The sequence below is a fragment of the Genypterus blacodes genome, unplaced genomic scaffold (assembly GCF_046128005.1).
Source record: "Genypterus blacodes isolate CSIRO-AG114 ecotype Tasmania unplaced genomic scaffold, CSIRO-AGI_Gbla_v1 ptg000111l_1, whole genome shotgun sequence".
Classification (NCBI taxonomy): domain Eukaryota; kingdom Metazoa; phylum Chordata; class Actinopteri; order Ophidiiformes; family Ophidiidae; genus Genypterus; species Genypterus blacodes.
The window spans coordinates 143,888-164,336 of record NW_027466915.1 but is presented as its reverse complement, the minus strand read 5'-3'; the positions used below and the strand labels follow the sequence as shown (position 1 = coordinate 164,336).

The window sequence follows — 20,449 nt, the reverse complement described above, 5'->3', positions numbered from 1 at the left end:
CTTCTTCCTCTTCTGAGGGCTGCTGACTTTTACCTTTGTTCCTCTGTCCTCCATTTTGACCCCAAGCTGACATTTTGTCATGTTTTGCATGCTTTTAATCTGTCAACATGTCACTCTCCTGCTGCTTCTTGCTGTGATGGAATTGTTTCCCCGCCAACCTCTCTCAACGTGGAAGCATTTCCTCTTCTTCTGCACTGGTTTCATCATTGGCTGTACTATAAACACCTGATTGTTCCCCCTAGTTCGCCCCATACGGACCATTATCACCCCCAGACTACATTAAGCCATAAAAGCCCTTAACGGTAACGACTGCAAACACTTGTTCAGTCTTGCATTAGAGGAGATGTACAGCAGACACACACACTCGACTCTCCGCCAGGCAGGCTATGAGAGAGAGAGAGAAAGACAGGCACATGGAGAGGCAGACAGAATCTAACAATATCCACAACATATGTTGATTATAAATAGCAAACAGCAAGAGACTCTCTTTCGAAACATCAACCCCCCCTTCATTCCTCCCTCGCCACTGCAAATGCTTCCCCCCACATGGCAACTCTGCATGACGTTAAGGAGGATGACTGCAGGACTGAAGGCCCCATCACGACTGGAGATAGTGAGCCCCCTTCTGGCCAGGCTCTGTAACATCACCATCTGATCCAATTTGAGGTCTTTAAAGTGTCAGAATGCATTTATTGCTGCTTTATTTTTAGATTCAGGTTCAGAAAGATCAAGACTTATTTATTAAGTGTCAACCACTCGTGAGGGCTGGGAGTGCTGGATAAATCCCAGCAGAGTGTGGATGACTAGAACTTGATCTTCCTCAGATTAACAGTCTAACAGTCTTCCATCCCCTCGTCTCTGGAGTTGCAGAGTCAGGGATGTGGAAATACATACGCGCATGAAGAGCGGCATCTCATCATAGAAATACTGACGGGTTCGAGTCCATAGAGCAAGTCAAAGGGTCCATGTATCTGGACGGACACACACAGGCCAAGGATCAGATTTGTGTCGGGCTTTCCTGCCTTTGTCCGGTTTCCTCTCCTTTGAATGGGCGCAGCGTCAGCATGCAGGGAAAAGGGAGAGCAGGACTTCGTCTGAATGTGAGCTGCACTTTGCTCCAACATGGTGGCAGATTTACAGAGACTGAACAACATCCTAAACAAGCTCATTATCAATAGGTTTAAGGATTTGGTGTCAACTAGAAACTAGAAATGCTGAAGTGCCTGAAAGATTGAATGTGAAGGCCTGAAAAAATGGTGAAAGTATGAAAAAGTTACACGCAGCTTGAGTGACAGCTTAAACTCAAGTCCTTTGAAGCTGACGACTGTTTACAAACAACAGGTGCAGCCAGTTAAGCAGAGAAGGAGCCTGCTGGGTCAGCCTGAAGGGAAGGAAATGCCTACACAACACATAAGGAACAACTGGCTGAGGCATGGGGAAGGCTGGAAAACTCTCAAAATAAAAGTATTTTAAACTCGTGACATCTGAAAGAAAAGGAAGCAACCTTTAATTGTTGACATAAACTCTACTGACTGGACATTTGTGGCATCGCTGTTGGCAGTTAGAAGAAGAAAGCAGCACTCCTAAACAGGCAAAGCGCTTTATTCTGGTACATCAGGAAGCTCAGATCGCCGTGTACAATGTTGAATTTGGCTGTTTCTATATGAAGAGCTGTCCGTTATATACATCACCCCGGTCCTTCTCTTCTTACCAGCCGAGTCCTCCTCCAAAAAGTAATCATGCGGGTGTGTAACGACCCCAAGCACCAGAGTGAGACACCTGAGCGACGTCCTGCCCCGTCACCCGACCGCCAATACCTTTATCATACACCATCCAAGACTTCACACCAGCCCTAAACACAGCAACGACCTTGGCATCATCACAGCAAGTGGTAGAGACGGACCTATTTATCTATTCGCGCACCAAAGTGATCAGCAGTACAAAAGCAGGGTGAAGTCAGAAACTCAGGTCTGTTTTCAGAGCCACGTCAGTGTTGATAAACTCTAATTATTCCTAGTGTAAGAGAAAGATGGCAACACTTGTACAATCTCTTCAATAAATCCTGCCAATGCGACGTTTCAGTAAAATGCAATGCGGTACAACAAAAACAAATGGACCCTGATCAGCGTGGGAGTGTAAGCGACACGTCAGAGAGCTGTCGTGTCCTTCAGACGGCATGTTCAAGATTGAGAAGCAAACATGCGCTGTGTTCTGTTGGGGGGGGGGGACGGGGGGGAACCATTTTAGTGCTCAGAAGCTGAGGATTTCTGTCGTATACATGATTCAGAAGTCAAATAAATTGGGAAATATGCCAGAATCAGTTTACAGAGGGGCTTGTTGTTAGAGTTTGAATAGTGGGAAGCTCTTACTTGAATCACAAGGATGATGAGTTTGGACCAAAGTACTCATTTTTATAGTTACTGAGGGGAGAAAGAGGTGTTAAATGTTTGTCCTGAAGCACTAATGAAAGCATGTACAGTGATGTTTCCATTAGTACCACAGGCAAGTTAAAGTAGGGAGAAACTTGTTCGATACTGACATTTTAATCCTCTTAGTGGAATCCCAATGTTGCAATCAACTCTACCACAGGATTCAGTCAAAGAGGGTTTTGCTGACCGGAGTCACGGAGCCGAGAAACAGGCAAGTTGAAACAAGGTTCTCATTAATCACTGGTCCCAGCGAGTCCACGTGCTTACAGGCTGAGCTCCTTGAGGCTGTGCAGCGAGGTGGCACAGCTGGAGATGAGGCTGCACAGCTGGATACTCGCCTCCACAGAGGGGGAACTCTGTAGCTGGGTGGTGGCCCAGCGAAGTTTGGTTAGAATGGCTTCCTCAGCCTCTTCCAACACGGGTAGGACGTTACTGATCGGTGGAGCGACAGAGGGGCGGGCGGGTATCATGGCTGCGGCGGGGGCGGGAGGCGAGGGCGCGGGGACGGCAGGAGGAGGCAGCGGACCTCTTCCTCCTGCCGCGGCGCCCTCGCAGTGCTCCGGTCGGGGTTGCGGAACTGACCCGGGGGCTCCGGCAGCGGCAGCGGCAGTAGCAGTGCCGGCCTGGTTGCTGGTGCTGGGGCCTCCTCCGTTCAGCTCGGGGACGTTGGACGCTGCCGGGTTCTGGGCTGCTAACTGCCTCTCTCGCACCTGGGACAAGGCCGCCTGAGCGTTCAGAGCTGAGAGGAGAGAGGAAGGAATTGAAAGCCTCATTCAGACGCTGCGTTGCTCTCAGTCCTGTTCCCACAGACTGACAGCAACATTTTCACTGCACCAAATGCTAAAATCCAAATGAAGCTTCTCCTTGAAAACTCAGATGCCGAATTAGTTGAATAAGAGCTAAAAGGTTGCAGGCAAAAAAAGACATTTTTACTTCTGACAGCAATAATGATAATTTACCATCTGAATAAAGTTATGGGGGAAAGATGGTAGAATAAAGACCAACACAGCCACGATTAGATGACATGTAACACATTTCTTGCAGGTGTGTGTTGTGTGTACCTGGGTTGTCTTTGTCCACATCAGAGTCAAGCTCCTGACATGAAACACAGTAAAGCTTCTGTTGTTTGTCCTGGAGAAGAATAGTCTGGAACGCAAACAAACAAACATCATCCTTTACATACACACCAGATCTCTCCATGTATCAGTGTGTGTGTGTTTCAGCGTCCGTGGACACTCACCCCGCACACATCGCAGCACTCTCCCAGCATCTTGTAGCCCTTGAGCAGGTAGTCCCCCATCAGTTTGCTGATCTTGTCCTGTCGCTCCCGGCGGGCCTGGATCACCTTCATCTCTGCATCTGTCGGAGGCTCCCAATCAAAGTCTTTGTCATCTGCAGTCGGTAACAGATTCATCAATTAGTCATTCCCCACATTTAATCTAATTTCCTCATAAAAAGCTGACATGTTGCCGTTTACTCTGAGCCTCGCGCACACATACACATGCAGCAACAACCTCACATCACCAAAACATATTTCCGCCATTTTAGAAGCCACTTGGGCCGCTTACAAAACGGTACAGCGTTTATGTTAACATCTTGTGATCCTTCAAACGTGACTGAATGTGTTTTCGATGGCAAATGATGACAAACTGGCTAGCAGACCAACTGCGCTAATGACAGCTAGCGGTGCAGTGAACTCAACGGCGACAGATTGGCAGGCGGAGAAATAAGTAAAATGGCGGTAAAACTCATTAAGACTGTAGTGTTCACGCGACAATGTGATTCCGCGTCAACGTGCCGCTTTGAGGGACAGATGTCATCGTTAGCATGTTAGCTCATAAGTTGACAAACCTCCATTCAAAGCCATGTTGCTGCTCCAGCGCTGCACGTCGGGGCGCGATTGCGTCACCAAGTCCAAGACGGACCGTCGTCTTCTTCGTTGGTCGATAAGGAAACGCTTACAGAATACTGCCGCCCTCTACTGGTGAGAAAGTGAACATGACGTGGGTTCAGGCACAGAAACGTAAAACTGATAAGAACCCACGTTTGTCTTATATAGTTTGAACTGTTTTATGTTCGTTTGTTATTAATCACAAGGTTATTAATCATATCTCATCAGGGTTAAAGGGCACGGCTTAATTTTCAATAACAAAGACACATTTATGATTTATTTTAGGTCTGGCGTTTTACCACACACTCACAGGACAACTGACATTTATATACGGGTTATAATTCACAGCGCTTGTGTCAAAATAAACGCATATTAATAGCTCTGTTCTGTTTTACTACATTCCCCAAGCAACTTAGCGGTTTACTTCCGGGCACTGTCCCTTGGGGCGAATGTTTTTTCCGGTTCAGCGCGTGTTGTGGTTGTCAGGGTAACTAATAAACACAGAAAGTTAAGTTAGCGCTTCATCACAACAACTTAATCTTCGCATCTCCTTCGCGCAATTCCGACGGTCTCATACTAAACGTGTGACGTCATTAGCAGCTCTCTCGTGTTACAGATCGCTACAAGAAGACTTTTTTGTCGTAAAGGTTTATTTTGTTCAGATATAATTATCTTACATATCGAGCCGGAAATGCCTCTGATAGTGACAGACTACACGTGGACACAGACAGAATCGACTGTTTATATAAACGTGCCTTTAAAAGGGGTGAAGCTCAGGCAGCTGGACATACTTTGTACAGATGAATACCTGAAGGTCCATTTCCCCCCTTTTCTGTTTGAAGCGTTCCTATTGGAGCCTGTGGATTCTGATAAAAGTGCTGCAAAGATTGGAAATGGCGTTGCAGTTATCACTTTGCCAAAGAGGATCGACAAAATGTGGGAACGTTTAACGATAACGACCACTGACAAGGAGGGACTGAAGCAGATCAGAGAGAAGGCGCTGTCACAATACTCAGAGAAGCTTACTGCTCTGTCCGAATCCAAGGCAGAGAAAAGGGAAGCGGAAAAGAAATATGCACTGAAAACAATGATGAAGATGGAAAAGGAGGAGAGAGCCAGTATTAAGAAAATAAAGGAGGAGGAACAGGCCAAAGCATCGGCAGAACTGGAAGCCTGGAAATTCAAGCAGAAAGAAAAAGCAAAGGAAGAGGCCAGACAGAAACAGCAAAGTCAGAGAGTCAATACAGAGAAACAGGAGGCAAAGAAGAAACCGCCTGTAAATGGAAGTAATAATAACCAAAGAGACAGCAAGGACACACAGAGCAACAGAAGACACGTGGACGTTCCTGCACCAAGAGCTGCTGGGAACATTCAGGTCACATTCACCCCACGAGTTTTCCCAACGGCCCTCAGGGATTCAAAAGTCCAGGAGGAGGAAGAGTGGCTCCAAAAACAAGCTGAAGCCAGACGGGCAGTGGATGCAGACATGGACCAGCTGGCAGACTTAAAGGAAGAGGAGAGGAATCCTGACTGGCTCAAGGAGAAGGGGGACAAATGTTTTGCAGCCGGCGACTACCTGGGTGCAGTGAACGCGTACAACATGGCGATCAAGCTGAACGCAAAGCTTCCCGCTCTGTTCTCCAACAGGGCCGCGTGTCATCTGAAGTTAAGAAACCTTCACAAGGCCATCAAGGATTCCTCACAGGCGCTCCATCTGCTGACGCCACCCGTCGCTGCCAACGCATCTGCCAGAGCCAGAGCACACGTCCGCCGAGGCTCCGCCTTCTGCCAGCTGCAGCTCTATATAGAGGCGCTGCAAGACTACCAAGCTGCTCTGAAGATTGATGCTAGCAATGAAGCCCTGCAGGCAGATATGCAAAGAATAAAGGCCATCATCCAAGGTTCAGCCACCGAGCAAGACCAGCAGTGAGAGAAGCCTCAGCTCCATGGCTCTGTGACTCCATATGTGGATATGAGAGACAGATACCGACCTGAACATTTATGTAAACATGCCGTATTATCCCACCGTCTGTGTCTGTTATGTTGCCACGACAACCCACAGGAGTTTGATGATCTAGCAGAACATCTGATGTATCTGAGGAAAGCAAACTACACTGATTGAATGCGACATTACATAGTTTTGTGTCTTCTGTTGACTGTAAGAGCCAAAGATAAGTTCTGTGATTAGTATTTCATTGGGTCTACAGTATATGTTTCAGAAAGTATAATTGAGTATAATGTACACATGCAAATCCATTGTTGTGCATCTGTTAGTTTGGATGACATCGTTAGTGTTAGGTTGTGAGGTGACATCATTACCGTGAGTCCAGACGGCGTCGCTGCTGGGACTTTTTGTTTGTAACTATTATCACATTTTTCAGTTTAAGATGTTAAAGGTTATCTGCTTATTCAGTTTGGTGGATTTGTGCATTACCTGTGTCTCATAATTCATTTACAGATTAAACTTCCTCTTCTTACATGAAGCAGAAACTCAATCCGCTTCAGTCTGAAGCTCAGGTGAACACACATTTTGTTTGATCAAGCATGAAACCAAATCCACTGTACAAATATGGCTTAGACTGTAGACTGAGGAGACCTGTGACGTCTTGGACAGACAGAGACGTCTCATCTAAACTGCTGTGTGTGTGTGTGTGTGTGTGTGTGTGTGTGTGTGTGTGTGTGTGCGGTCATGTCTGATTCAGCACCACGGACAGTTACACCGAGTAACCTCAAACCTCTGACTGCACAATAGATAATTAAAATATTAATGAACAGACGGGAAATAATCAATTATACATTTCTTTACTCGTCTTACCCTGGAGATCATACTTGTCGGAAATCATTACACCTGAGTTTAACTTAACTACAAACGCTTCAGATGCCGGCAAACATTTGAAAGTGTTTCTTCAGACGCTCTGTCACCACTTTGCCGCTCTCACACCTGCTTGCATTTGAAGCTCACTGTCAACAATGTAACTCTACGCTGATCGACGTGAGGAATCTCGTCGGGCTTATAAACCACAAAGTTAACTCCAAAGCTGCTGTCCGGCATCCTGGTTCTTCAGCACAAAGGATCCAGCCATGAGTGTGTATCGTGTGTCTGTCTCAAATTCATTGAGCTGCCATAGAAACTGACTTCATGCCCTTCAGACAGACTAATAACTGTATTATACCACTGGAAATGAACTGACTGCTCCCGTGTAATAAAGTCATCTGTGTAATGCAGCTCAGTGTTCATTAGGAACAGCAGAGCCTTACTGGTTACTGGCTTGAAACTGACAAACGATGATAAACAGAGCCTGTGTATCTTTTTCCAACATATTCTATTATATTGTGTTTGAAATATGACCTTGTTCCTTTACACTGTGTTAAGATCTATCAGGATCTATTACGGTGACTGTAAGGTTTGACTGGATTAGTGTGACGTTGTGCAGAAAGCTTTCCTCCACATGCTGGCGTCTGCAGGCAGGTCTTTATTCAGGGCCAGTGGAGTGAAATCACTGGGTTTAAGGCCAAAACACTATATCACCACGTGTGTGTCGCTTTGGGAGTGACGGCAAAGGCGGGAACCATAAGAAAAGAAATATGAGGAGCGGAGAGATGATGAGAGCTCTCAAATATGTGACAACTGAAATGAGCATAACTAGACCTTAACTAAATATATGATCTGTTTGTTTCTTTCTTTTTGACCGTAATGGCAGCAGAGTGATGTGCAGGAGACGTCCCTGTTGTTACCTTCAAAGGGAAACAGCTCACTCAGCTAAACTTCGTCTTGAGCGTCAAGCGACATCTAGCGGAATTTATAGGAATTGTTTTTTTTCTTCATTGCGCTCAATCCCACCCCTCCTCTCTCTGTCCCTCTGTGTGTGTGTGTGTGTGTGTTTGTGTGCGTGCGTGCGTGCGTGCGTGCTTGCGTCATTATTAACCGGATTTCAAATTGAACAACAAATGGTTAAAAGTTCAATTATTTTCAGAAAGACTTTCCGAATGAAGTGAAGTTAGAGGGAAATAATTGGTTGAAATGTTTGATTTGTAACAAACACAATATAACATGTAATCGACGGTTAAAAATGACTCAAAATCACAGTGAATAATTATAAAATAAAAATATTTTAACATATTGATTACTACAGTAAAATATCTCCTTTATCTGTTGTATAAATGTAAACAATCCCCGTCAAACGCCAGACAAAATCACCTTTAAGTGTTTTTTCTGTCCAATAATGAACAGTTTGCAGTGCATTTGTGGGACGGTGAACTTCTGTAGCGTTGACGTCAGCTAGGTGAAGCAGCCCGTCCTGCTCCTGCTCCTGCTCCTGCTGCTGCTGCGGAGGTGCTGCTCACTCAATGCGCCGCTCCCCTCCGCTCGGTCCGCCCGGTCACTGCAGTGGAGGTTACCGTGCCTGCTGCCATCGCTGCGGCTGCTCGCTCCCGACGCCACGTCCCGCTGCAGACTTCCCGGGGTAACGGGAAGAAACGGCGGAGAGAGAGAGCGAGCGAGAGGGAGGAGAGACAGACGCCGACAGCCCCATGGCCGAGTCCAACCCGCCGCGGGGGTTCCCCCGTCTGCGCCGGGCCGCGGTAAGCTGGGGGAGGCGGGAGGCGGGAGGCTTCGGACGGGGCGGTGAGGGGGACTGCAGCAGAGAGAGGAGCCGAGCCAGGAGGGGAGAGACGCGCAGCTCAGCCCGCTGCTGCGACACCGAGGCTGGGCTGCGTGCCTCTGCTTTACGGGCAAACTGTGTCATGTTGTGCTTATTCCTCTCGGTTACTGGTTTGATTCCAGTGCAGTGGGGTAATAAGAGACTGGGATGTGTGTGTGTGTGAGGGGGGAACAGGGCAGGCCAATGACAAATGTGTGCAGGTGCGTGTGTGTGTGTGTGTGTGTGTGGGCTGTAACTGCAGGTGCAAAACGGCGAGACTCAGCCTTAACAGTCCACGTTAACTGTGTGAGTGTGTTGAAGTTCTAATGTAGCAGTGAGAATGTGTTTGGTAACACACTCGTGCTCCTGCCAAACCAAAGGCACTTTGGTTCCACGAAAGGATACAAATGTGACTCAGTCATTTTGTGATGTGCAGCTTCTACATGAACACATATCAAGGTTAGATTGGCTGACGTGTTCTTCCTCCCTGGTGTGTTTTATTTACACAGGCCTGTGTAAGAGAGGAGGTCCAGTGTGTGTTTGATGTGTGCTCAGCAGCCTCTGGAGGCAAGAAATCAATAGAAAACCATGACATGTCTGGACTGTGAAAGTTAGTGAGGCGTCTGTGGAGCTGAGAGCATCCTCACCTCTAACAGAGGAAAGGTCAGCTGTCCTAAACACAGCTTCAACTTTAAATACAGATTTTGTTTGACTGTTTGAAACCCAAATAACAATGGGAAGCAAGTACAATGTGTTCCATTTTATTAGATACTTATAGCAACAGCCTTCAGATGGATCTAGTGGACTATACATTACAATAAACAAGTAAAGAACAAATACCTTTACTGTCCATATCTCCTTTAGTTCACTGTTGCATCTAGCTTGAGGTGAGCTGTGGTTTTGAGGGGATTGATAGTGATTAGTGTGTGATGAGGGGAAGCAGTTGTCAATGAAGGAGAGAAGTGAGGAGAAAAGAGAAGGGAAAAGTGCTGAGGAGAGCAGAGGAGGGATGAACTGATGGACCCTGACTGACGCTGATGCTGTGTTAAGCTTCAGTGGACTTCAGGACTAAAAGCAGGCACACGTCGACACTTCTACCTGAGCATGTGACTCCTCTCAGCTCCTCTCCTCCTCAACTCCTCTGTCCCATACAGGAACCTGATGGAGGACAAACTCCCCCGAACTCATCCACTTTCCTCTTTAACTGTGTATCTAACAATTAAAAATCTCGACTTATCTTCCAGACCTCATTTCCGGGCAATCTGCACTTGGTCTTGGTGCTCCGCCCCACCAGCTTGCTAAACTCCGCCCCCAGCCCCTCCTCAAGCACCGACCTGGGGTTCCGCTTCAGCCAGGATGACTTCCTGTTAAAGATGCCGGTAAGGTGACAGAGACATGTTCAGTAGCTTGTCTCGTCTTGTTTTCGTCTTGTCTCGTCTTGTCTCGTCTTGTCTGTCCTCTTGTCTGTCCTCTACATGTGTCACTCAAGCACGTAAACAGCTCTGCATTATGAACTATATGCACAAAATCTGAGGTTTTGTGTTTGTAGGTGGTGATGTTGCGTTCAGTCGGTGACCTGCTGCGCTACATCGATGAACATCACCTCACATCCGACTTCACCGGGAAAGTGGAGTATTGCCATAGCGACTGGATCGTCCTCCGCACGGTACAATGAGGAGGGAGGCGTTTGTTGACGAATATTAAGTTGCACACTTCAACTTGCACACTAAATGAAAATGTTGGGTTGTTGCAATGCTAAGATTTCACAAATAGTTTGTGTGTGTGTTTAAGGCCATCGAGACCTTCGCCGTGACGGTGAAGGAGATCGCCCAGCTGCTGCAGAGCTTCGGCTCAGAGCTATCCGAAAGCGAGCTACCAGACGAGGCGGGCGCCATCGACTTCCTGTTGCACTCGCACACACAGCGCTACAGGCAGATGAAGGTTCAAACTTCTTCCATCTTTCCCCCGGCCTCTCCCTTCTTTCCCGTGTCTGCGTAAAAGTGTGTTAATTACCTCTCGACTCTTCCTGTGGTCACTTCAGGACAATATTCGGAATGTGCTGAAGGAAGGGCGGCTGCTGCTGTCCAACCTGGACACGGCAAAGGCCTGTCAGAGAGACGAAGAGGAGGAGAGAGACATACAAGCACATATGGACACCGTTCACAGGTATTTACACCTGTGGGTGGTGTTGATCGCTTATAGGAGGAGAAGAGACACGCAAATATGTTGATGTGAACATACTGAATCATTGTTTTGCGTGGTGTGTTAGGCTCCTGGCCCAGCTCAGAGACATGGAGGAGGCGTTTGATGGCTTCTTTGAGAAACACCACCTGAAGCTGCAGCAGTACCTCCAGCTGCTACACTATGAAATCAGTTTCCAGCAGGTGGGTTTGTTTGTCTTTGTCTTATCTTATCTTATCATTTGAATAAGCTGTGATAACTAACTCTCTCTCTCTCTTGCTCTCTTTGTGTGTGTGTGTGTGTGTGTGTGTGTGTGTGTAGATGGAGGAGGTACTGGAGATGCTTTCTGCCCAGGAGAGGGACATCGCTTCCGTGGGAAACACAGTGGTTCAAACAGAGCAGCTACTGAAAGATCTGGAGATGCTGGACGAACGTGCTGAGGTCTCTCTCACACACACACACACACGCACACAAACAAACACACACTGAACTCAGTGTTCGGAATTGAGTCTCTGGTTATCTGTGGGCTGCATTTATCCTAAAATAGATCCTCTAAATCTATGGGAGTCACCAGCTTCTGCAGATTAAAGAGCTTACACACACCAGGAGAGACTGGAAATGAATTAATGAATGCTCCACATGTGCAAGTGTGATATAAAATAGCAGAATACACACAGAGAGGTCTGGAAATATACACTAAATGTATGAGCAGTGCCTAAATGTGCTGTTGTGTGTGTGTCAGGAGGAGATGGGTCGCGCTCAGATGTTGATTCTGCACGGCCACCAGCTGGCGGCAAACCATCATTACGCCCTGGCGCTCATCATCCAGCGCTGCAACGAGCTGCGACACCTCTGTGATGTCATCACCTCTGCCACGCGCACCAAGCGGGCCTCGCTCACTCGTGGGCGAGACCTGCTGCTCCGACTCGAAGAGGTAGATACGTATATATACTGAACTAAAAGTAGAGATGCAAATAAGTCACGAGGCAAGCAGGCCCAAATCAGGACTGGTGAGTCACAACTGAAGTCCTTAGTCTAGAGAGGGATGAGCCACAAGTTAGGTTCCAAGTCAGGACTGATCATTCATACTTCAACTCCCAAGTCAAGTCAAGTCAAGAGGGGCAAGTCAGAACAGATGAGTCATGAGCCAAGTCCCAAGTCAGGGCAGTTGAGTCACAAGTTGATTCTTAAGTCAAGACAGTGAACTCACAAGTCAAGACAGGCAAGTCACAAGTCCTAAGTCAGGACAGGTAAGACACACATCCCAAGTCAAGTCCCAGGTCAGGACAAATGAGGCAGAAGTCATAAACCCCAGCTCATGATTGAGACCTGAGACTTGACTAGGGAGTGTGTTCTGTGTGTGTGTGCAGGCCCTGCGGTGGTGTGATGAGGGCGCGTATCTGCTGGCCAGCCAGATGGTGGACAGATTCCAGACCAGAGAGGGAGCTCAGGAGTCCCTGCAGTACCTGGGCTATCACCAGGAGAGGGCGCCATTTGCACTGAAAAACAGCCAAGACACTCTGAGCCTAGAGTTTGAAGCCATACTCACCCCTCAGCTACAGGTAACTACAGGTAACCCGCCCGTCAACACCGACTCGCCGCCTCGCCGCTCGTCTCCTTAACCATCTGCCTTCTGTCCGTTCAGTCACAAATTTCCATGGTAACGGAGAAGCTGAATGGTGTCCAGTCTATGATTCGGAACAGAGAGCAGTGTCTAAGGAAGCTGGCTGACCTCCAGGTTCGACCCATCCAGCTGGTGGCCCCCCGTCCGGAGCCCGACCAAATGTCATATCGCTGCAAGTCACCCCTCTTCTCCCCCAGACATGGTACGACCCTCAGAAACAACGCTCTCTCCTTCTGCTGGTCCTTTAAGGGGTTAATGTTGAGGGTTCAGTGGGTGGAGGCAACACAAAATCAAAAGATCCATTAGTTTGTCAAGAGTGTTTGTGTGTGTGTGTGTGTATGTGTATGTGTATGTGTATGTGTGTGTGTGTGTGTGTGTGTGTTTGTGTGTGTGTGTGTGTGTGTGTTTCACTGTGTTTGTGATTTGCTCCTTAGGGGTCGACTTTAACGTCCTTAACTCCAAGTTCTCCTTTGACCTGCTTCCTGGCAAGAGAGGTTCAAGGAGGAACAATAGCCAGCGCAAGGTGTGTGAGTGTGTGTGTGTGAAAGAGAGAGAGTGAGAGAGAAAGAGAGGGGAGGGAGAGTGAGTGTACACAAATGTTGGTGATTTACCTCTAGATCTTCCCTGAAATTGTCCCTGGAACACACACACACTACTGAACAGGGTGGTGGAGATCTACTTTTTGGTGATGGTGTAATGGACCAGAACCAGAACCAATATATAAACATAAAGATGATAATATATGTCAAACAAGAAATGAAGAAAATGCGCTGTGATTGCAAACCCTGAACATTTAGCTGAAGTGCCTCAAAGATTGAAGCCTGAATGCCTGAAAAATGTCAAAATGCTTCCAATTGTAAAGGTTTTTCACCCATTCCCTATTAAAATACATTAAAATCTCCTTCTGGTCCCTCAGACTTTCATGAAATTGAATCTTCAATCTTTCAGGCACTCCTTCAGCATTCGGCAAAACTTTTTAGCAATTGCAATCACAGCGCGTTTTCTTCAGGAAATGCATTTCTAGTCATGAGTTTGTGTTTTGTTAGATTGAGGTGATGCACGATTACCAAGGCAACCGCAGCTGTCTGTACGGCTCCAACACCGACACGGATTCCGAGGCAGAGGACAATCCCGAGCAGGTCACACGGTATGTCATCTTTGACCTCTGACCCCTGAGGCCATACAGACACAGATCTTATGCAGTCAAAGTTTGTCACCTGTTGTCTTTTCACTCTTTCCAGCCATATTATGAAGGAGCTGATAGCGACAGAGAGGATCTATGTGGACGAGCTGCTCTCTGTCCTGCTGGTGAGGCAATTTAAAGAGTTTGTGGATTTTTTATTTGATCAGAGAGTTTACGGTGTGTAAGATTGTAGCTCAGAAAACATCACAAGCATTAGAGTTCACTTCTAAACTAATAGAGCAACGTAAACAATTGGCAGACGGAGAAAGAAGTCTGAAATTGGAGTCAAATAATTACGGTTATATGATGCCTCTCCTCTCCTCTCCTCTCCTCTCTCCTCTCCTCCCCTCGCCCCCCCCCTCTCCTCTCCTCTCTCCTTCTCTCCTCGCCTCGCCTCCCCTTTCTTCTCTTCTCCTCTCCTCACCTCTCCTCTCCTCCCCTCCTCTCCCCTTCTCTCCTCGCCTCGCCTCCCCTCCCCTCCCCTCTCCTCTCCTCTCCTCACCTCTTCTCAGGGTTACAGGGCCGAAATGGAGGACCCGTCCATTTCCCATCTTCTTCCCTCAGCTCTTCGCAGCCAGAAGGACGTTCTGTTTGGAAACATGCCAGAGATTTACCAGTTTCATAGCAGGCAAGGCGCACACACACACACACGCACATAGCTCCCAAGCTGTCACACACTTCCCTTTCATTCCCTTCTTGGATTCTCTATCCAGGATCTTCCTTCGAGATCTGCAGCGTTGCCTGGAGACGCCGGAGAGGGTGGGGGCCTGCTTCCTCCAAAGGGTGAGAAAGAAGAGGAGGGTTTGGCAGGGCATTTAGGGAGCAGTGAGGGGGGAAGTGTTAACTTTATCCAAAGTGACGTGCGGTGTTTAGCATCCAAGCGTGTCTGTGTGTGTTTGTATGTGTTGACAGAAGGAGAAGTTCCAGGTGTACGAGCGCTACTGCCAAAACAAGCCTCGCTCTGAGTTGCTATGGAGACAGTGCTCTGATTCGCCCTTCTTTCAGGTAGTTTGGTTTGTGTCTGTGTTTTAGGACAGAGGAATCAGGAATTGTTTTCCGGTGAAACGAAGCAGCGGAATCGGTCTAAAACGCGTGGCTCTCTCTTTGTGCCTCCCTGTAGGAGTGCCAGAAGAAGCTGGACCACAAGCTGGGCCTGGACTCTTACCTCCTGAAACCGGTCCAACGCCTCACCAAGTACCAGCTGCTCCTCAAGGTTGTGTAGATCCCAATCAGTTGCTATCCTGTAGAAATGCAGCTCACACACTCGAAGGTCCCAATGCTTCCTTTTCTGACGTGAATGTTGAAGATGTTCCAATGTCTCTGCTTTATTTCTCTACATATCTCTTCTATCTATCATGTGGTTGTAGCTCAGAATCCATCATAAGCATTAGAGTTCACATCATAAACTAATATGTAGGGGTCTTGAATCCGTCTCCCTCCTGTAAAACTGGATATGCTACAATTACCATCCATTATGTAAGACAGATGGCTTCATATAGGCTCTAGACTGATGAATGGATAATGTGGCGGTGGCAGTGAGGGTCGAGCAACTCAGACTGCTGTCCAATGAGAAACGCAGGCACACTGAGATTCAGATGGAAAATACACTTAGCCTGTCATATGAAACAGGTACATTCATACAAAGTGACAGCAGACTGAAATAGACACACGAGCGGCGGGACAGACATCGAGGCAGACGAGATGAGATGCGATTAAAGAGCGCTGACCCGTACCTGTGACCCTTTGTGCAGGAGCTGCTGAGGCACTGCACACAGGAGCAGTACCGCTGTGAACTCCAGGAGGCGCTGGAGTCCATGCTGGAGCTGCTGAAGTCTGTCAACGACTCCATGCATCAGATAGCCATCACTGGATACCAGGTAACACCAGAGAGAGAGAGGGAGAGAGAGACATCAGTGAGTGAATGCGATCTGTGTTTGTCGTTTTCACACGCCCGCCTTTTTGCGCTCCCTAGGGTGACCTGAGCAAGCTGGGCCGCGTGGTGCTGCAGGGCGGCTTCAGCGTGTGGATCAGCCACAAGAGGGCGGCGGTGCGCATGAAGGAGCTGGCCAGGTTCAAACCCATGCAGAGGCATCTCTTCCTCTACGACCACGCGCTGCTCTTCTGCAAGCGGCGGGACGAAGACGTGCACGAGAGGACGCCGTTCTACAGCTTCAAAACCTGCCTCAGAGTAACACATACACACCTCAAAACCTCCGCACACACACACGCTCATTGTACTGACAGATAGGAGAGTTCATTCACGCCAGGGAACCTTTAGCTTTGTGACGTCTCTGTGTGCAGATGAGCGCGGTGGGAATCACAGAGAACGTGAAAGGAGACGCCAAGAAGTTTGAAATCTGGTACAGTGGCAGAGAGGTGGTGTATATAGTCCAGGTGAGGAGAACAATGGAGGTATTTCTCTATCGTTTCTATGGCCTAGTGTCTCAGCTAGTGACTGGACCCCCCCTCCTCTTTACTCTCTGCTCTGTGCGTGTGTGTGTGTGTGTGTGTGTGTGTGTGTTTAGGCCCCCACAATGGAGGTGAAGGTGTCTTGGCTGACAGAGATTCGTAAAATTCTCACCAACCAGCAGAAAGCTCATCAAGGTTTCTATTCATGTTATTTGTGATGATTAGTTAGTTTCCTACTTTGTTGTGTTTGATGTGTGATATATATATTCTGTTAAAATCCATCTGTTTGAAGGGACACTGCAAAATACGTACATTTTAATTCCCCACACAAGTAGAAGGTTGAATGATCCAGTCTGTTGTCTCGTCCTCGTCCTCTTCCTCCTCTTCAGATGAGTCTCTATCAGACGCTCCTCTCTCTGACAGGTGATTCTCCCTGCATGACCCTCTGTGTGATCTCCTGGTGTATATGGGAACTCAGCATCAGTTCAGAAACTCACACACACACACACACACAGTCGTCTGATACGTTGACCCAAATGTCAACCCGTCTTCATCTTTAGCAACAAATCCTTGTGATTATCATGTTTCTGAATTGGTGCGCGTGTATGTGTGTGTGTGTGTGTGTGTGTGAAGCTGCACCTTAGAGAACAAGCACTCATGATCACCTGAAGTGTGTGACAAACAGAACAGATGACAGTGACAAGCACAAAGCCGTCCCAGATGGTGTCGTCTCCATGCAGCTCAGTCTCTCCACCTGGTGACCGCTTGCTCCTCTCCTGTCTCACACCCAGACGGCTGCCAGCTTCTACATTTGCACATTTTTACTGCCAAGGGTAAAATAATCCAAACGAATCTGATTGAACTCCTTGACGAAAGCTTCCTCTCAGCTCTCTGTCGTGTTCTTCTTAGTAGACAATGGATGTTGTTCTCCAGGATGCTGCTATATTGTGTGTGTGTGTGTGTGAAGGTTTTGTCGTGTGACTCACAGCATGTCAGCATGTTACAAATACGTCTGATGAATGAATGGCTGAATCTGCTGAGCGCCACGACGCACAACTGCGCACAAAACTGTTACAATTAAATACCTCCACCAAGGCAGAACAAGCCAAATGTGTTTACTTACCTCCTTAATTCAATCAAACACTTCTGTCTGTGGACATTCCGCTTAGTTAAATAAGCTGTAAATGTGAAATCAAACGCAGCTAAAGTGTCTCGTGGTGCGTTCACTGACTGCCTGATGAAGAATGAAGCACTGTGAATGTTTGTCACCTGTGTGATGTGTTGGATGGTTTGAGCATTGAATAGTACCCAATCAGTACTTCTGCTTTATATAATAGATGGGCAGGATGGAGTATTGCGTAAAACATTAATTGCAAAGAAGGAATGAACCAAAATAAATATATGGAGGTCAGATATCCACTCATCTACTAATTAAAGCAGCTGAAACACATTTTGCAATTTTCTGTGGCGATGTCGTCATATTGTCATATATTGCAGCGACCTGTTATTCGCTTAAATGTCAAACTTTCTCTGGAATCGACGCTGAAATATATGACGGTGATCTGAGTGGAATGCTGTAGTAATGTACAGAATGTGAACGAGCTCGTTTTGTGACACGTTTGGATGTTGTTGTTGTTGTTGTCGTTGTTTGTTCTCGTCTTTGTACGTTGGTCGTGGTCGTGTCTCGTTTCCTCGGTGATGCTGTTCAGTGCATCAGAGGTGTGTGTGTCGTGGGGCGGCGCGTCGGTGGGGGGCTGCTCAGCGTGTTTCAATGTTCCTCACAGCTCATCTGCGATAAGCCACTCCCACGGGCTGCGAGGGGAGGAGTCGCAGCGCACCAGCCCCGCCCTCTCAGACCCGGTGGTTCACTCACCCAGACGCAGTGAGTCAAACGCACACAAACACACACACGTATGCACGCACCCCTATAGACATTAGTTGTCTCAGCTGTCTGTCCTTTACAGGTTGGCCTACCCCCGCCCACTCTGTGGCGATCTGTGAGGGCCTGGAGGATTGGGGCGGAGCTACAGACCTGTCCAACCTATCAGACTCAGATGAGGACGATCAGCCCGCCCCCCTGGTGAGACTTTGTATATAAACAAGCTACATTAGTTGACAAAAACTCATTATTGTTGCACTTTCACGGCATTTGATATTGTTGTCACATAATTTAGCCTGAACTACACAAGGCGACTCTAAATCTGTCATCTGTTACCCTTCGGTGCCAGGTGGCGGGCAGGTACAGGGTCATGGTGGAGAGTAGCATGGCCAGCACTGATGACATCATCTTCAACTGTGGCGACGTCATCCAGCTGCTGCATGAGGATTCATCAGGAATGTGGTAAAACAAAAACATTATAAGCAAAATTATAATGCACAAACTTCTCCTCATATTCAGAGACGTCACCTTAAACGTGTGTGTGTGTGTGTGTAAATCAGGATGGTGAAGAACATCAGTCGCAGTGAACAAGGCCGCGTCCTGCCTGAGGACCTGCACAGGATTCTGGGGGAGACCTGCTGAGAAACAATCAGAACAGAGGAGAGGTGACGGATGTGCGTTTTCTTCATTACTCACCTCCAAACCAAACGACCAAACAGAGGCGTGTGACTCTTCTCAGACTCCTGGTGAAGAAGCACAGCATCCACCACACGCTTTCACTCTCTTCACCTTCAGAAGGCTTCAAGGTGCAGAGTGAACCTGGGGACGGGACCTCACACACTCACTGGAGCCTCTTCTGTCCCAGCAGTAGAACATCGGTATATCACCTCAACTTTTACTCCTACATTCAGAATGGACTTTTTGTTGTTTCTATTTTTTTACGAGGTAGCACAGTGACAGTGCATGGACCTACCAACACATATCACTAAGGTCAATGTGCCAAACTGCTCAGCTCATCCTCCTTCATCCTCCCGTCTCTGCTGCTGAGGCCTGAAGCTTCACCCGATGGTTTTCTGTTTTCTCTTGGAGGGCAGCCACTTTCCAAAACAACCACAATAAAAGTGGCAATTCACAAATGCTCAATATACTGGAGTATTGGTTTGGTTTGGGTGAAATACAGCAGAATCCACGCAGCGTAGGGGGACTTTGATGATGCCTGTCACTCAAGGCTCAAAGTCTGTAAGATTGAGGAGTGGATGCAGTCACTCTGTACGTTTACAAGTACTTTAAAACTTACATTATACTGCGATTTAGGCGAATTTCAAATGTCACGTATACACTTGAACGCGATTGGAATGGGCACAAATCAAAGACGGCTTACTGCGAGTAACGCACATAGATTTTGAGAGTAAACGGATTTATTCAGGTATGTAAATGTAACGTCTGCAGGAATCAGGGTACGCCGCCGCCGCCTCCTCATGCATCCCCTCAACAGCCAGACCGGCCTCATTTCTGCGACACCTCACGCTTACTCGCCGAGCGGCAGACTCGGTCGATTCCGCGCATGTACGAGGCTTTAGCACATTTTGCTTTTAATCGCGGTCGCCGTGTCGAGCGCATGTGAACGTATGGAGGGGGAGAAAACGTGAAACTCCTCCAGAACCTGAAACACAAGGCAGGGTTGATGATCAGGCCGATTTTTTTTTCCCCCTTGTGGTGAACGGTGGAATTGTTTTTCACAAATCAGAGTCCGTCAGTAGGGGGCGCTACAGAGATGTGATATTTTTCACAGAGCGTTCAATGTTTAGATTCCGATCGGGAGGCAATGAGGATTTCAGCTAATTCGTCTGGGAAGTTATTGGAGTTTTTCACACCTGCTTAGGCTTTAAAGCACAATGATCGAATTTTGGTGTGAAAACGAATCAAACGTTTACCGAGCAGAGAAGAAGAAATGGACTCTCTCACAAGTGCAGACACCAGCGTAGAGAGAGCACAGTCAACCGCTCGGTAACAGACGAGAGGTCGATTCGGGTCAACTCGTCCAATTACCATGAATTGGCTCCAGATAATTACATTTACACTTCAGCTGGAGGAGGTCAGTCACCACCAGGCATCACCGCTAATAGTACAGACTGAAATTAAAACTGCAGCTCCTGTGTTTTCGAAAGCTGCACTTTTTAAAAAATCACTTTGACTTCGATAGAAAATCATTT

The 20,449-nt window shown here is 47.5% G+C and overlaps 3 protein-coding genes across 3 annotated transcripts; 2 read left to right on the top strand and 1 right to left on the bottom strand.

Moving 5' to 3' along the window:
- Positions 1-1,586: 1,586 nt before the first annotated feature.
- znrd2 (zinc ribbon domain containing 2) lies at positions 1,587-4,362 on the bottom strand. The gene is made up of 4 exons (XM_076161423.1): positions 4,281-4,362; positions 3,670-3,821; positions 3,491-3,575; positions 1,587-3,168 (listed from the first exon to the last, which is right to left on the bottom strand). Exons 1-4 carry the CDS (start codon positions 4,294-4,296, stop codon positions 2,693-2,695), a joined length of 729 nt encoding a protein of 242 aa, XP_076017538.1. The 5' UTR covers positions 4,297-4,362; the 3' UTR covers positions 1,587-2,692.
- Positions 4,363-5,011: 649 nt separating this feature from the next.
- dnaaf4 (dynein axonemal assembly factor 4) lies at positions 5,012-6,250 on the top strand. Its single transcript, XM_076161164.1, has one exon. It carries the CDS (start codon positions 5,012-5,014, stop codon positions 6,248-6,250), a length of 1,239 nt encoding a protein of 412 aa, XP_076017279.1.
- Positions 6,251-8,850: 2,600 nt separating this feature from the next.
- Positions 8,851-18,911, top strand: mcf2b (MCF.2 cell line derived transforming sequence b). Its single transcript, XM_076161325.1, has 26 exons — positions 8,851-8,901; positions 10,205-10,339; positions 10,510-10,626; positions 10,752-10,901; positions 11,002-11,126; positions 11,230-11,344; positions 11,463-11,582; positions 11,884-12,075; positions 12,512-12,703; positions 12,787-12,967; positions 13,200-13,288; positions 13,812-13,912; positions 14,007-14,073; positions 14,461-14,576; positions 14,662-14,731; positions 14,861-14,953; positions 15,069-15,161; positions 15,700-15,825; positions 15,921-16,136; positions 16,250-16,342; positions 16,474-16,552; positions 16,747-16,780; positions 18,067-18,239; positions 18,322-18,437; positions 18,586-18,698; positions 18,797-18,911. Exons 1-26 carry the CDS (start codon positions 8,851-8,853, stop codon positions 18,876-18,878), a joined length of 3,039 nt encoding a protein of 1,012 aa, XP_076017440.1. The 3' UTR covers positions 18,879-18,911.
- The last annotated feature ends 1,538 nt before the right edge of the window (positions 18,912-20,449 follow it).

Bases quoted from the DNA above. Each gene is read 5' to 3' on its own strand.
- mcf2b (XM_076161325.1), top strand. From the start codon at position 8,851: ATGGCCGAGTCCAACCCGCCGCGGGGGTTCCCCCGTCTGCGCCGGGCC. The intron at 12,076-12,511 runs GTAGATACGTAT...GTGTGTGTGCAG, and splicing joins TGCTGCTCCGACTCGAAGAG to GCCCTGCGGTGGTGTGATGA. The intron at 16,137-16,249 runs GTAACACATACA...CTCTGTGTGCAG, and splicing joins GCTTCAAAACCTGCCTCAGA to ATGAGCGCGGTGGGAATCAC.
- dnaaf4 (XM_076161164.1), top strand. From the start codon at position 5,012: ATGCCTCTGATAGTGACAGACTACACGTGGACACAGACAGAATCGACT.
- znrd2 (XM_076161423.1), bottom strand. The intron at 3,576-3,669 runs GTGAGTGTCCAC...TTTGCGTTCCAG, and splicing joins AGTGCTGCGATGTGTGCGGG to ACTATTCTTCTCCAGGACAA. The intron at 3,169-3,490 runs GTACACACAACA...CTCTCCTCTCAG, and splicing joins TGTGGACAAAGACAACCCAG to CTCTGAACGCTCAGGCGGCC.